The 15651-nt window shown below is 37.6% G+C and overlaps 1 protein-coding gene across 1 annotated transcript; it reads right to left on the bottom strand.

The window, feature by feature from the left end:
* Nucleotides 1-11056: 11056 nt before the first annotated feature.
* LOC115692615 (trans-resveratrol di-O-methyltransferase-like) lies at nt 11057-13024 on the bottom strand. The gene is made up of 2 exons (XM_030619520.2): nt 12236-13024; nt 11057-11359 (listed from the first exon to the last, which is right to left on the bottom strand). The coding sequence occupies exons 1-2, from the start codon at nt 13022-13024 to the stop codon at nt 11057-11059; spliced, it is 1092 nt and encodes a 363-aa protein (XP_030475380.1).
* Between the last annotated feature and the right edge of the window lie 2627 nt (nt 13025-15651).

Here is a 15651-nt window from a genome sequence, read left to right as displayed (position 1 = left end):
CCGGCGTGGCGGAGTTCTCACCCGATCCGGCGAGGCTCGGCCCGCCGGCAACCGGCGAGGTCGGCCTCGCCTCAAAGAACAACGAGGTTGGCTCGAGGCCGAACCTCGCCGTTGGCGAGCCGACCTCGCTGCTGCCGGCGGGCCGAGCCTCGCCGATCCGGCGAGAACTCGGCCACGCCGCCGGCGGGCGAGCCGACCTCGCACAGCCGCGGGGCCGAGCCTCCCGTGGCCGGGCGAGGCTCGGCCCCGCCGGCAACCGGCGAGAGCTAGCAACGGCGAGGCCGAACCTCGCCAGCGGCCGGCGGGGCCGACCTCGCCGGCCCCCGCCTCCGGTGACCGGCCAGAAGGTGTAACAAACAAAAAAGAAAAGGAAAGGAAACAGAAAAGAAAAAATAAAAAAAATTCAAAAAATTCAAAAATAATATTAAAAAATTGGACGAAAGGTTAACTGGGTAGATTTGGGACAAAAGTAAAAGTTTGGGGTTTTTTATGAGACAAAAAAAAGTTTAGGATATAATTGGGAAAAAGACTAAAGTTTGGGGTTTTTTAGGGAATTGGGCCTTGATTTCCTTTAGTCAAATTTATCGCTTTTATTGTTTCTTAATCAAGCCAAAGCCAAATCAATGTGTCAAAATTTTCAACTTTTCCAGATACAAGTTTTTTCTTGGTTTTTAGGGTAACGATTTTAATCTCCCTTACACACCTATAATCTATTTTGTGTGTTTCCTCAAATATTTATAAAAATTGTGAAAAAGCAAATCGTGCAATCTTAGTTCATTTAGATTATAGATAACTGTTTTAATAATGATCATGTATAGAAAAGAGATAAAAGATAAAAAGAGGAACATCCAATGATTAACATGGTTCAGACAACCAAGAAAATAATTCCTTGGAAGTTTAGCTCCCCGGTGATAAATCCCAATTCTTCTTGTTACCTTCGGGGAGGATTTATTATTTTGTACTAGAGAGCAATACAATGAGTTACGGTTATTAATTTGGTAACTACAACTATCGCACAACTCAACCAGATCTCCTACTATATTGGGATTAGGACAATCTGGCATCCTTGTCGTTCCAACACTCTCCCTCCAAAATGGAGTGAATACATCCTCGGAGGTTAAGTTTGTATACCATTGTTGCACCTACGACAATGAACTGCATTTCGCCGGCTTAAATAACAAACATTTACAAGTGTGCCCGATCTGATTGAAAGTCTTATTAAGATTAATGACATCGTATGCAAGTCTTTACAATCGATATGATACGGAGATGTTGATGATACTATATCTTGAATGTTTCTTATAAACTTTGTCAAATAATTTAAGTTAAAGCTGTGGTTAAATTATTTTAAAATGATCTTTTTTGTATAAAAGTAGTTCTAGATATTTTTCTATGGACCTATATTGAAAATTTGGATGTAAGATTATTGCATATGATGGAATTAATTTTAATGGGGCCATCAATCCGATAATGCACACTTGCAAACGTATGAATTACAAGTAATAGTTGTTTCAAATTGGCATTTATTTAAAATTTTCAGATAAATATGGGATGAACGAAATGAACTTTTTATTGAGAAATAACTTAAGGACTGGTTTTATAATTAAAATATTGTACATGGACTAAAGTGGAACATTCCGTTCTTAAATGTACGACGACCAAAAGTGTAATTTTTTTAGATACACGTACACGTAAGTGCCATGTATCGATTTGTCAGTACTAACTTAGCATATCCCGCCCATATTCAATCGGGAAGTTGACTTTTGTCTTTGAATTGTCGCGGGAGATAAGTCGGGGGACCAAAACTGAATTCGTGTAACAGTGCGACGAGTTTTATTGTTTCCCCTTCTTGTTTTAGTTTTTGTCTAAATAGCCAATCCAAATGCTTTTAAACAAGAATGGCAAATGACGGGATGATTGTCTGGAAACTGTAGTGTAAGCTAAAATATGTAGAATGGTGGAACAAATGTCCATGCATGGAAGGAAACGAGGAATGAGATAAAAAAAAAAAAGAAATCATCTACGAAATGAATCATTAAATGGGACAAGTAGTTATTCGAATCAATCACTAATATCCTGTAAAATGTCCCAATATAAGAGACTACACGCATACGAGGAACATTGTGATCTTGTATTTCGAGCAATATGGGGTGGTTTTTTTTAACACTAGCGGTCATAGAAATCAAAATTCGAGAGACAACTCAAAAATTCACCACCTTTGAACTAGTGATGCCCAAAGTGTCGAAAATCAGCAGAATCACCATCCAAAGGTACTTAGCCCTCTCCAGCATGTTGCTCAAAGTACTTTGTTCGAATCACCAATGGAAAAAAAAAAACATTAAACTGATGTTGTAAGAGTGAATTCTCAGTTCAAATCACAAGCTTGCCACATGCAAACGAAAACACTGCAATTTCAGTATTATAATTCAAGAAAGGTTATCACAAAACTTCGACTTGTACCAATGGGAAAGGTGAAACGTGTCGAAAGGCTTCGTCATGAAAGGAACGCGTTACATAATACGAAAGGAACATTTACTCTTGATTATACAAGTCCACGGTCTACTCTTTCTTTTTCTTTGATCAAACTGCAGTCTCCTTAATTCGGACGTTTCTTACTTACCTGATAATTCATTGACGAGCAGCAGCAGCGAACACGTGTGGATCTTTCCGACACAGAATGATTTTTAATCAAACAACATTTTGAATGCGCTTATTTCGTGAAAAATGAATAATTTAAAAAATATTTTTTTAAAAATGGTTATTTATATCGTTTACAAAAATAAATGAACGAAAAATATTTTCATTGTCGGTGAAAATATTTCTACGTAAATTATTGTTGATAATGAAAACATCTCTCGTTAACTAATTATTTCATGAAACAAATGGAGCCTTAAGAGGATATCCGTCCAAAAGAAAGAGCTCCAAGAAGTTTCAATGCGAAACACGAGCAATGAAAACAACTAAAAATAAAATTAAAGACGAGTGTCATTCTGATAACCTCAAACGTGGAAAACATCAGGGATGATGGAATCCTTATCTCTATGATTGTTGAAATATCTCACATTCCCTAATACATGTCATCCGCACATTGGTATGTTGATGTTGAGAGGCCTAGTTTGAACATTCTTATTCCCAGGCAAGCATCGCACTGACTTGAGGGCGAGGTTAAGAAGAGGTGTAACTGTAATTGAACACCTAAAAATAAAGCTGACCCGAAATATACGATCCATATCAATGGGTCATAATTTTCAACTTTTCCCAACACAAGTATTTTCTTGGTTTTTAATTTCAATCTCCCTTACACACCTATAATTTATGATGTGTGTATCTTCAACTATTTATAAGAATTGTAAAAAAGAGCAGATCGTGCAATCTTAATTTATTTATATTAAAGATAACGTCATACAATATACTGATGTGATTCCTATACAATAACGAGGGTTGGTTATTTTTATCAATATGTTTAAAAAGGTTTTACTTACCACTCAAAATATACCTAAGCATATTCTCATGGAACAATTCATTTAATATACAATCTATTCTACAACGTAATAAGACATTTATGTAGTTATGTTGTTATCCGACTCGGTTGGTGTAAGATGTGAAGCAATTTGTCTGTTCAATAGTGAGTCCATCCATTTACATTCAATTCAATGAATATTTTATTTGATTACTCAATAAAACAATGCTCTTTAGACATTGAATTAACTCAAGTTAAAAGAATTGTATCAAGAAATTCTTTAAAGCTGCCTTTTATTAGATAATCTGGAGTTAATTGCAATTGCATTTTAAATTATTAGCCCCTCCGGTTAAATTCTTACACCTGTTATCTTTCAGCTAGTAAATGTCACAGAAAACTAGTATCTTTTTTTTACTTTTTCGACGCCCTTCTCTTTCAACTATGCACAACTGGCCTTTCTCCCTCTATAATTTATCTTTGTTCTTTCTCTCTCTCTCTCTCTGCACGCAAATACACACATAATGAAAAGCCTTTTCTTTTTTTATGTGCCTTTTTTATAGTATTCATTTACAATTTCTTATAAGTGCTAAATTATCACCGTAAATTCAAGAGCTTAAATGCATTATACCCTAAAGCTAATCAACTCTAGTTTATCGTTGTAGTGGCAACAATGGTGACAAATCGAATTTCATTGTCGTAGGTGCTCCAACAAAGACCAACTGGATGATGTTCTCATAGATCATCTACGGCTTCAAAAAAATTTCGGGGCTATATCGGATATTAAATGTCGTTATCACTATCGAGGCAGTGAAAATATAAATTGTCGCCACCAAGGTTGACACTACAAACTTTTCGTGACCAAACCTTGTGCACGAAAATTACCAATTTATAAACTAAGCAGTTGTAACTGGTAAGCAATTACGAAACCAATAGGGAGATAACGCGGGCTGCTAATCATATTAACAATTAAATGTCAACATGAATCCGCCTATACTACTATTATTTTGACGACGCTCCCAATCAAATCGTACTTTTTGTACACACAAGACCGTGCTCCCAAGGATAGCCTCCGTAATGGGGAAAAATTATAATAGCGACTTTGAGCGAGAAAGATAATTAATCATCATATGCACTTTCTTGTGTTCTATTAAGATCGATAAGTTCTTTAGATTGTGGTCTTTGTCAAAAACAAAGATTATGTTAAGTACCACGGTAATAACATAAAGGCAGAAAAAAGTAATTCTAAAATTTGGACTACAAGAATATAAGTTCAATCGCCTATTGGACTGGACAACGAATAATTGGGCCTCCTTATAAATAAATTGGGCCTATCGTCATATGAGATTGGGCCTCCTTCCTTATACGTCAATTTTCAAATTGAGATCGAAATCAGATTGGCAAAAATTGATTGTGTAGTTAGTTTTCTTTTTTTTCTTTTTTTGTCTAAAAAACTACTATTATTTATCACCAAAAGTTCTTAGACAACAGGCCCAAAGAAGGGGCATCAAAACATAGTACGTCCCACAAAGGTTAGGGAGGTCGGATTAACCAAGAAAAGGGAAGAGTATCTAAAAGAGAGGTCTTGGCTACCCAATCATCAACTTGATTTGCCACTCTATCATAATGGGTGTTGACATTTAAATTTTGGCTAATCATTTATAGAAAATTAGGGACTAATCTTTAGCTTCTAAAAAAAATAATAAATATAATTTCATAGCGTTTAATTTTTATGAGTATTCATCATATAGTTAGTTCATTAATTGGACCTGAATTAGTCACGTGAGCTACGCCTGCATTGGAGGCAAAATTCGGCCAAGCTAAGGGATCAGTAGTGGCCGAAATTTTAAGCCAAAAAATCAGGATTATTGATTGAGCCCATTCAAGTTAAAGGCTTTGAATTTAATCAGAATAGGCCCTACAAAGATTGAGCTTGTCATTAATTGAGCCCAAATTCAATCAAGCCCATGCACTATAGGAGTTGGCCGAAGATCATGATGGAAAAGGGCCTTGATTGGCCCAATTTTGCGCTTAATTTTGCCCACTAAGAATCTAATTAGGGAGACACCTTGTCAATTAAAGTCCATCATTTAACAAGGCCACAATGAAAAAGCCAGTGAAAGACCTAGATTTACACTACATAAAGATATAAGGTCTTCACGAAAAAGGGGTGACATTCAGAGAGAATTCAAAAAACATATTGAGAGAAAAACGCTAGAGAGAGAGAGATAGCAAGAGAGGTCTCTCGGCTGGGTCCTCCTTCTTGGCCAAGACAACCCCTCTCGCTGGTGCCTCCTACGACAACAGCTGCTGCTCACTCTGTGACGACCCCTCGCCGGTGCCTCTCCCTGCAGATCGACGACCTTAGCCATGACTTTGCTGTTTCCTTGGCTGCTCCTGCACCGACCCCAAATTGCTACTCCTTGTGTCGATCTATCTCTACCTAATTTGTTGATATCGATATCTAACATGATTTTTTGAGATTAAGGGCATATTCCCTAAATTAGGAAACTTTCCTAATTTGACAACGTGCATTGGTCGACAGTCCGATCTCATGCCCGAGATACGATTCGCGACCGCACGAAAAATCGGCCAATCCGATCTTCATGATGCCATGGGATACTATTTACTGGTTTTATTTGTTTTCAAATTTGAATTGATAGGGATATTTTGAGCTCATCTTTTTGTGATGTCATGCATATCTCGTGCTATGGGTGATTATCTTGTCTTGATTAGTTTCCTTATTTGAAAAATACGAAAAGATTAGATAAGATTTCTAGGGTAGATTTTTTAGATAATGTTTTCTTAATAAATGATGATAGATTTATTCTAGAATATATCCTAGCATGCAAGGTTATCTAGAATAAATTTATCCTAATCTATTAAGAAAAGATTATCTAAGACATATATTAGAAATTTTATCTTGATCTCTTTGTATTTTTCAAATAAGGGAAACAAATCCAGAAAGGATAACCATCCATAGCAAGAGAGAGGCATCAAATCACAAAAAATAAGCACCAAATATTCAAATTGATTCAAATTGGGAAACAAATAAAACCGGCAAATCGTATCTCGAATTGGTCATTTTTCTGTGCGGTCGCTAGTCATATCTCGGGCATGAGATCAGACTGTCAACCTACGCACGTTATCAAATTAGAAAAATTTCCTAATTTAGGGTATATGTCTATAATCTCAAAAGATCACGTTAGTTTTCGATATCAATGAATTAGGCAATAATATCAAGTATTCGAATTTTGATAGATTCTCACCTAATTCGAGGATATCGTTTCCCATTTCAAACTAACGAATGGTGAAGGTGTGGGACGGTGGCTCATGATGAATCATGGCCAAGGTGGTCCGCGGGGGGTGAGGTGCTCGGTTTGGTGGACTCACGGGTAAAGGTGGCAAGGCTGTCTGTGAGGTGCTCATTGGTGGCTCGGCTCACAGTGAAGGGTGGTACTCGCCCTTGGATAGGGCAGGTCGATGGTGTGCTCGACAAAGGGACTCACGGATCACGGCTGGGCAACGTAAGAAACTCTGGAGTAAACCTGCAAAGGAAAACGAAGTCGTTGGCTCAGTGAGGATAGCGGCCAAGTCCATTGTCAATCGAATGTGACTGCCCCCGAGTTATGAGGTATTTGTATGTATTTATAGAATTAACCTAGGTTTTCCACAAGCTTAAACTTCGGCCTTACTAAATTAACGGGCCCAATTTCAGAGCCCGACCTAGTCCATAACCCAAATGACTAGAGGCGAATCAATTTGCTTTAGTTTTTCTTTTTGTTTCAGTGAATAGGTAGCGTTCTAACCAGCTTTCTCGCATCTTGACTAATCCACCTCTTTGGACGACCTTAAAGGCACTATCTATAACATCGGCCTACTGTATTCAGTATTTTAGTACTCTTGGATTTCTCAGAATAAAACTTTGAACCTAAGACCAGTAATCTCCATTACCATCGAAGACCCCATCTTATCGGTTGCATTAGTTTGTTCAAATGGACTTTTCTACCTATCAGAGCATGCATACAAATTCATGCTCCGACTGAGTATTTAGGCCCTGAATTATCAAATCAAAAATTCTATGTTTATTACATTACGGGCAATGTAACAGCAATTTAATCACAACTAGTCAACAGCCATACCATCTTATCACCCAAAAAAATAAAAATAAAGAGAGGGTAAAACAAAAAACAGAGAGAAATGACCAAATCATGAAGGATAAACCTCAATATGGGATCGGAAATCTAACACAAGATGTGATGTATCTTATGACCGCCGAACCTAAGCATCAAGAAAGAGCTTGGCCGATTCCTTTTCACTCCTCCCTCTCGCAGCATGCTCCCACCATCATCGCCAAGTCGAACGCAAGCTCCAATGCCATCAACTTCTCATCGTTTCAATCATGCAAAACACACTGCTTTTTTTCAATTTTTCTTCTTTATTATGATGAGAGTCACAAAGACGTTAGATTTTTCTAGATATGATGGTGAAGTTTTTAAATTTAGCTGATCCCAAAAGATAGTCCCAGTTTAATTGCGGCAGCAGATATGAATTATGATCTGCATCGTTCTCTATTGGATTATGCTTTTAAAGAAGACAATCTGTTTCAATATAGAATCATCAACTTGGCAACTACCTTTTAATAACGCGCTTGCTATTTCAACTTATAGATGTAACAAAAAGTGCTAATAGTTTAAAAATACACGACGCTTATAAAACCATTTGGAAGATTGTTGTACCATGTAACTATAAAATCTCAAGTAAATTAAATTTAGTGATGATGTCAATAATACATATGTGTTCTTTGCTTACCTTTAATCATCTTTCAATAAGGGTTAATACCATTAGTAATGTCAAATTGGTACCCATGACATATTTATCTTAAACTAATTTTCGTCTTACAAAAAAAAATCTAAAACTGATATCGCTATGACAAATTTATCCCAAAGTATTTTTTTTCTTACGAAAAATTTCAAATCAGTACCCGATGACACATTTACTTCAAACTAATTTTTGTCTCACATAAAATCCAAAATTGGTACTCATGACCCAAATCTTCCTATGTTAAATTGCATACGTGCCAGCCCACGTTGGATCTGTTGTTCTTCGCATCAGATAAGTCATGTAGTCTTCTGTCATGTGTTTTGGCAAGTATGATTTGTAATGAAATATTAAATGGAATGATAAGGGAAGGTAGATTTGGGTCAAGGGTACCGGTTTGATTTTTTTAGATAAAAATTAGTTTGGAGTAAATGTGTCACCAGGTACAAGTTTGGAAATTTTTGTGAGATAAAAATTAGTTTGGGGTCAATATGTCGAGGGGTGCTACTTTGAGATTTTCCATGGGATGAAAATTAGTTCAGGAGAAAGGTATCAAGAAAGTAGTAGTTTGACAATTAAACGTGGTGAGGCAAATCTGCCTAATTATCTAGTTCTCCATTGATGGCAGATTCCAACATCTCACATTGTTAGTGAGAATGAGAAAATTATCCAAAAAGTCTTCATTCTATTGTACAGTTGTCAATTTAGTCCTAAACTTTTAAATTTGGCAAATATAGTCCTAAATCTTTTGTCGATTTTTCAATTTAGTCCATCCAGCCAATTTTGGTTAGGAATTGTTGATGTTGCGGTCCAGTAAACTGCAGGCATTCTATGTGGCATGGCTGGTGGCTAACATGGACTTAAATGATGTCGCCTTGCAATTTTTTAAAAATACTTTGAATTTTTATTTTTTTTCCTATTCTTTCCTCTCTTCCCTCCGCCGATCGCAAGCGAAGGCTAGCGAAGTCGCCGACCATAGCCAATGGCTACAATGCCCTTGCCCAGATGTAGTAAGGGCGTCGCACCGACAAGGAATTGCGACCCTCACCTAGACCATGCGAAGATATGGGAGGCCCCTGCTTGTGACCGGCGACCTTCACTAGCCATCATCGAAGCCCCAGCAACTGGCAGCGGGAAGAGAGGAAAGAATAGGAGAAAATGAAAAAAAAAATAGAAAAGGAAAAAAGAAAAAATAATTTTCTAAAAAATTGCAAAATGAAGTCGTTTCGCCCATGTCAGTCGTCGGCCATGTCACATATGATAGCTGGTACTAACTATACTACCACGTCAGCAATTACCAACCAAAATTAGCCGGACATGCTACATTGAAAAATCAACAAAATGTTTAAAACTAAGTTGGTCATATTAAAAAGTTTAGGACTGAATTAACGGTCATATAATCGGTTTAAAACTTTTGGAACAATTTCCACCTGCAAGAATTATTCAGTTGACCCTTAATAACCTTAATTGCTTGCCACACTTAATGCTGTTCTTAGGTTATAGTTTTTTTTCCCTTCTATTGCACTTACCGCGCAAAAGTTTATTAGTTAGACTATAGATTGTAGATATAGACATTGATCTGAAGTAATTGAAGACTTAAAGCACGATAAGCCCTAACCTCTTTTTGAGCATACCGGAACCGAAACTAAATGCCTATATATTCCCCTTACTTTTGTGGCACTATTATATGATTTAAATATTATTTTGACAGATCTCCATTACTATAAAAGTTGAATTCATCGTACACCGACGGTTGGCTATAAAAAGTGTAGAGCCCACTTGGCCGTAGGTTCGAAGTCTCCGATTACTCCTCAACTTCACGAAGCACATATTCAATATGGTAGGTTTGATTGTGTCATGGCATACTATAACCTCGACTCTAGTTTCACTAGTACCGTGGTGGAGCAACAATGACGGACTCACTAAGCAGTAGCTATTATTCCAGACTGAACATTTTATACGGGCATAAAATTCTTATGATAATGCAACGGGGCATCATCGACCCAATTCACCCATTCCCACCTTTTACCCATATAAACATCCACGTCGCATCTCCTCGGAATTTGTGCAAGCTCCAAAAGAAATCCTACACCGATGGGCTTATTTTGCATGAGTAAATTATTAGTTAAAAATCCTTTTTAAAAATCTTAATTAAAAGCCTAAAGTTCAGTGATATTGTAAACTCTTCTCATTGATTATTAATAAATTTTTAGTTGAGCCATTCTTTAATGTACCCCTATTTGAACTAAGATTTGGATGATCGGTGCTCTAAACTTTGAAGGAAGATCATAGTATAGATTTGGAGACGCACTGCTCATTGCCCCCACTAAATCTAATTTCACTGGGGACTGGTAGATTGACCATCCCTAGAAATGTAAGTCCATTTGTAAATACTTTGGAGATCGAAGAGCCTCTTTAATGTGTTAATTGTTATGGCTCCCTGCTTGCTCTATAGTGGACATTCCTAGGAAAATATCCCACCACAATAAAATTACGAAACCCTAATAATGATGCGTGCTCTGTATCTTACTTAATTTTTGAACAAGGATAACCTAAAAATAATTCATTTCCAATAAGGCATGATTCTACAAATAAGTATCATCGTAGTCGACGAAAGAAGAGATGGACGGACCCAATTTGGAAATGTCACTCGATTATTCAATGATAACATATGAAGACTATTATAACATCGATTTAAGTTCCAATACAATCGATTGTCAATTAATAGGAAAAGTAGAACAAAGATTAACCAAGGAAATCAAGTAAGCAGTAATATAATCAAGGATATATCTCAATGAGAGATCGAAGGCCCAGGTGAGAAACAATCTTGTAACCGCTAAAGCCAGCATCAACAAACAACATTTCCCATTCCTTTTCGTCCCTTTCTTTCCCATTGAAGGTCACCATCACTTCCAGGTCAAAGAAGAGTTGCGTTTCGGTGAATCTATGATCTCCTGTTTGATTTCCTACTACCATATCTATCACAATCACTTTTCCAACCTTGCCTCGACCCGACACTGCTTCTTTGCTTCGCTTTAGTATGTCAATGCATTTCTCATCGCTCCAGTCATGTAATATCCACTGTATTCGCATGAGTTTTGGTCAACTAGTTGGAGGTTAAGGTTCTTATTGGTATTGTAATGTACAAACAAAATAATTTGCATAGAAAGAGTTTCTCTTCTTCATTCATATACATAGGTTACCAAGATTTGCACTATAATGGAGTACTGTCCATGTTATAGTTCATGTGAGAGTTGCTCATAGATACATTCATGATATGGAAAAATCTAACCAGTTTAGTTGTATTCATCTGTACTTTTGATTAAGCAAATTCAATGGCCACTTTAAACTCAAATTTTTGCAAAAATATTTGCATGAGAAAACGCATACATGTATTTGGACAACACATAACAATATGGACAAAATCTAATTCATGACAACTAAGATAATTGGCAAGTAATGATACATTTTTTACTATATATATTTATATTCAAAATGATTGTAAAGAAATCCCTAAATTTTTACATTTCCTTTCATGACAATTGAAATTATATTAGAAAAGACGGACCAAAATCCTTACACGCTAATTTGTCTTTTATTAATTATAATCTTTTTATTTCCGAAACTTTCTTAACTGTATAAATTAATCTTAACGTACCTAACACCTATTTATAAAGTATAGAACACTCAATTCGTATTCCAAAAATAGACATAAAAAGCACACAATACACATCCAAAGAAATCTAAAAGAATACTAGCATTAAACTACAAAAATTCTATTGAACCATAGAAAAGGAGACTTTTTTTTTCTCCACAGCAGAATGAAAAAGGGAAATACTCTTTTTCATAGTCAAGTTATGTGCATTGTAAAAATCAAATTATTCGGTCAGTAGATTTGAACTGCAACCATGGACTACCTATATCATTTGAGATACAACATAGAGGCATAGTACTTACCTTGAGAAAGATTGCATCCGCTGGGGGAATCTCCACAAACATGTCGCCTCCGACAAACTTCAACCTCTCACTTCCGACCAAACCATCCACCACGTGTGGCTGATCGAGCACCGTGCACTCCATGTACAGAAACGCCTCCGTGATGGCCTTACCCATCGTCCCAGTCCCACCTCCAACGTCGACCACCGAGCTCAGCCCCTCGAACACTCCCCCACATGTATCCACCACCACCTTCGCTATTAGACTCGAGTCGCTTGCCATGGCCTTGTTGAACAAGCGATTGACCTCGGGATTTCGCCTTGCGAACTCCCACGCGGTTACGCCATACGCCATCTCGAATGTTGATGGATGGAAATCTTCGTCATCCTTCAACCATTCGCTCAGATGCTGAAACTGGTCCATCGAGAAAGCTTCGAGTGTGATCAGCGCAAAGAGTGCAACACTCGAGGGGTTGTGCTTTACGAGGAGCCGGGACGCACAGGTGAGCACATACCTAGTTTGGCGATCTGCTTCTTCAAGGTCCCGTAGCTCGAAGAAGCCGGAGTGGACGAGGATGCGCATGAGGCGATGGATGCAGTGAGCTTTGGTGGGTTGAATATGGAGGGCAGAGACGAGTTCGAGGAGGGTCATGGGTTGGCCATGGTGATGGATTAGGTCAGGTATGCCCAGTTCAATGGCACACTTTAGGCACATTGAGTTGATGAAGCTAAATGTGTGGTTCCATATGTGGGCTTGAGCTCGGAGGAGCTCGCTAGTTGTCGCATCCCCATCTCCATTACCCAAATTCATGTTGAAAACACCTTCCTGTGTAGTCGTCGAACATTTCACAACTAGAGGTGATACATTCAAAGGTGGGCCGGTTCCCACCTTAGAACTAGGAACCAGACCAGACAGACCAGTTTCCAGTTTATGGAATCGGGAACCGGCCCACCGATTCTTGGACCCACTCGGAAACCGCACCACTGGTCTGGTTCGGTTCTCAGGTAGGTCCATGGAACCGGCCGTGTCCTGGGAATAGGAAATGTTTCGGTACAAAAAAGTGGTAGGAGATATAACACACTGCATCACCAGCAAAACGTGAGCGAGCAAGGCTATGAAAGGAGCAATTCGCGTCCTAAGCGGCAAGCGAGACTGCAAGCGCCGAGAGCAAGCTACGAGAGAGAGGTGTGAGACTTGAGTGAAGAAAGTAAAAAAGGGGCAAATGGCAATAAGGGTTTTGAACTTACAGAACGAACGTGGTGAGCGGCGAGCGAAGCTACGAGTGCTGAGAGCAAGCTGCGAGAGAATGCATGAGTGTTTAATAGGAGAATGAAATGAATTAGGGAAGACCCGAAGGGTACTCTAATTAGGATTATGAAACATAAGATTTATATATATATATATATATATATATATATATATATATTATGAAACATAAGATTTATATATATATATAGAAAGAGAGTTCAGTCCGGGTGGAAAGGGTGGGTGGGTCCCCACATGGTATTGGCAACCGGATCAATATTCACCAATTCCAATTTATTCCCTATCAAAGAAGTTTACTTTGCTGTTGACGCCATTGGGATTTAGCCTACTCACTTTGGTCCTGCGATTCCTACCTTACAAATTGACAATGCGCTTAAACATTGCAAACCAAGAGCTCAAGCGGTAAACTCCCCGATGCTAGTGCAATGTTGTGTTATCCTCCATCACTTATGCAAGAAAATTAGGTTATCTGTACCCGTCAAGGATAGTAAAGATAATCAACATGGCATTTGTCTTTTGTTTTGGACAACCTAATCTGCATAAACAACTCTTTTTGAATAAAATTTGAAAAGAATTGCCTGTTGTTAGGCTAAGTCTGTGTGTGAAAACATCCAAGGAAAATTTCGATGCAAAGGCAATGAAAAGAAACAAAAAGAAAAATAAAAGACTAGTGCTGTCGGGGGCTATGGCGGAAAAGTGGCCAAAACTTGCAGGTGCACACAAGCGTCAGGATAGTGGTGATGATGGCAACGTTTCATTCAACACTTCCGAAGACGATGAAATCCAGAAGAAATAGAAAAAGTCTACGACATGGGTAAAGCCAAGTCTTGATTAGGTACTAAAAATCGACTAATCCTTAAGTAAGAACGTGATTGCAAGCCTCAGTGGTATCAAAAAATGAGATGTACTCTCAATTTGATCCATAGAAACTCCGCCAAATAACTCCAAACAATGGAGAGCACATGCTCGCTGGATAAGAGCGCGGGCATCTTTCTGTCAAATTTAAACTATTCTTCTGATGCAGGTGTCCATTAGTCGTTGCCCTGTTTAATTTCTTTCAGTATTTCTTAACCAAGCTGTCGCGACCTAAAATTTTCTCAGGCTAATAGATTGTTAAGACTAAGCCTAACTCGGGCCGTCCCAAGCCCTACCAATTCGCAACTTAGGGTTTAAACTTTTAACATGCAAAAGTTTTCATGCTTGGAGCCGTCACTAATCAATTTATGGTAGGTTGATTAGAAACCTAAATAAAACATAGGGAGATATATTTTATTCCTACGAACTAGAGATTCTAAGCTCGGGGACTTGATTACGCTAGATCTAGTCTAACGCCCTTTCGGTACCTTTTCTTTTCAAAAATGTTTATGCATGCAGTCTGGATCCATTTTATTGCCTAATCACTAATATGTGAGATGTTCATGCGGGTGCGCAAACCACCAAAGTAACACCCAATAATCAAAACATTAAATAAATTGCAAGATTGGGAGAATTACTTACCTCGAAGCAACGTAAGCATCTGCATTGTTAGCTAGAAAATCACATCAACAATCCTAATATGATTTCTAATTAACAAGCAGTTCACTCAATATTTTTTAGGATTTTCACTTATTTAAATGAAAGCCAACCTATATGTAATAACGTGCAAAAATTAACATGCGATTAATGCAGCCTAACATGCAAACTATATGTCATGCATCGACGTGACCTAATTAATGACGGACAAATGATTTATTTTTGGTATTTTTTCAATGAAATTCGGAATTAAAAAAATGCCTAAATTAACATGCAATCTATTCTAAAAAAAAAAGATAATTTAATCTATCCTAAAGTGGCTTCTTTTTGGTATTTTTATGAAAATTCGAAATCAAGAATTACCCTAAAATGAACCATCGAGATCAGGATAATATCTAAATCAAACTAGGAAATAAATTACTCTAATTCCTAATTTAAATTAAAAAGTTATCTTATCGACTTATTCAAAGAAAGTTATTCTAAACCTATCCTAAACATGCATCATTATCTTCTAATAAAATCAATTCAAATCCTAACTAATCTTGTTTTTGGAATTTTCTTTTTAAAGGAAATAAATCAAATAGATAGATAATCACCACGATCAAAACCAGTCCACGCGATCTGCAAGATTTTTTTATTATCTTTGAATTAAGGAAACG

The sequence above is a fragment of the Syzygium oleosum genome, unplaced genomic scaffold (genome assembly GCF_021117445.2).
Source record: "Syzygium oleosum isolate NSW1041296 unplaced genomic scaffold, Sole_v2.1 Sole_v2.01, whole genome shotgun sequence".
Lineage (NCBI taxonomy): Eukaryota > Viridiplantae > Streptophyta > Magnoliopsida > Myrtales > Myrtaceae > Syzygium > Syzygium oleosum.
This window is presented reverse-complemented; position numbering and strand designations above follow the sequence as displayed.

Coding starts and splice junctions, on each gene's coding strand:
- LOC115692615 (XM_030619520.2), bottom strand. CDS start 13,024: ATGAATTTGGGTAATGGAGATGGGGATGCGACAACTAGCGAGCTCCTC. Junction 11,360..12,235: donor CGGATGCAATCTTTCTCAAG/GTAAGTACTATG, acceptor ATGCGAATACAG/TGGATATTACATGACTGGAG.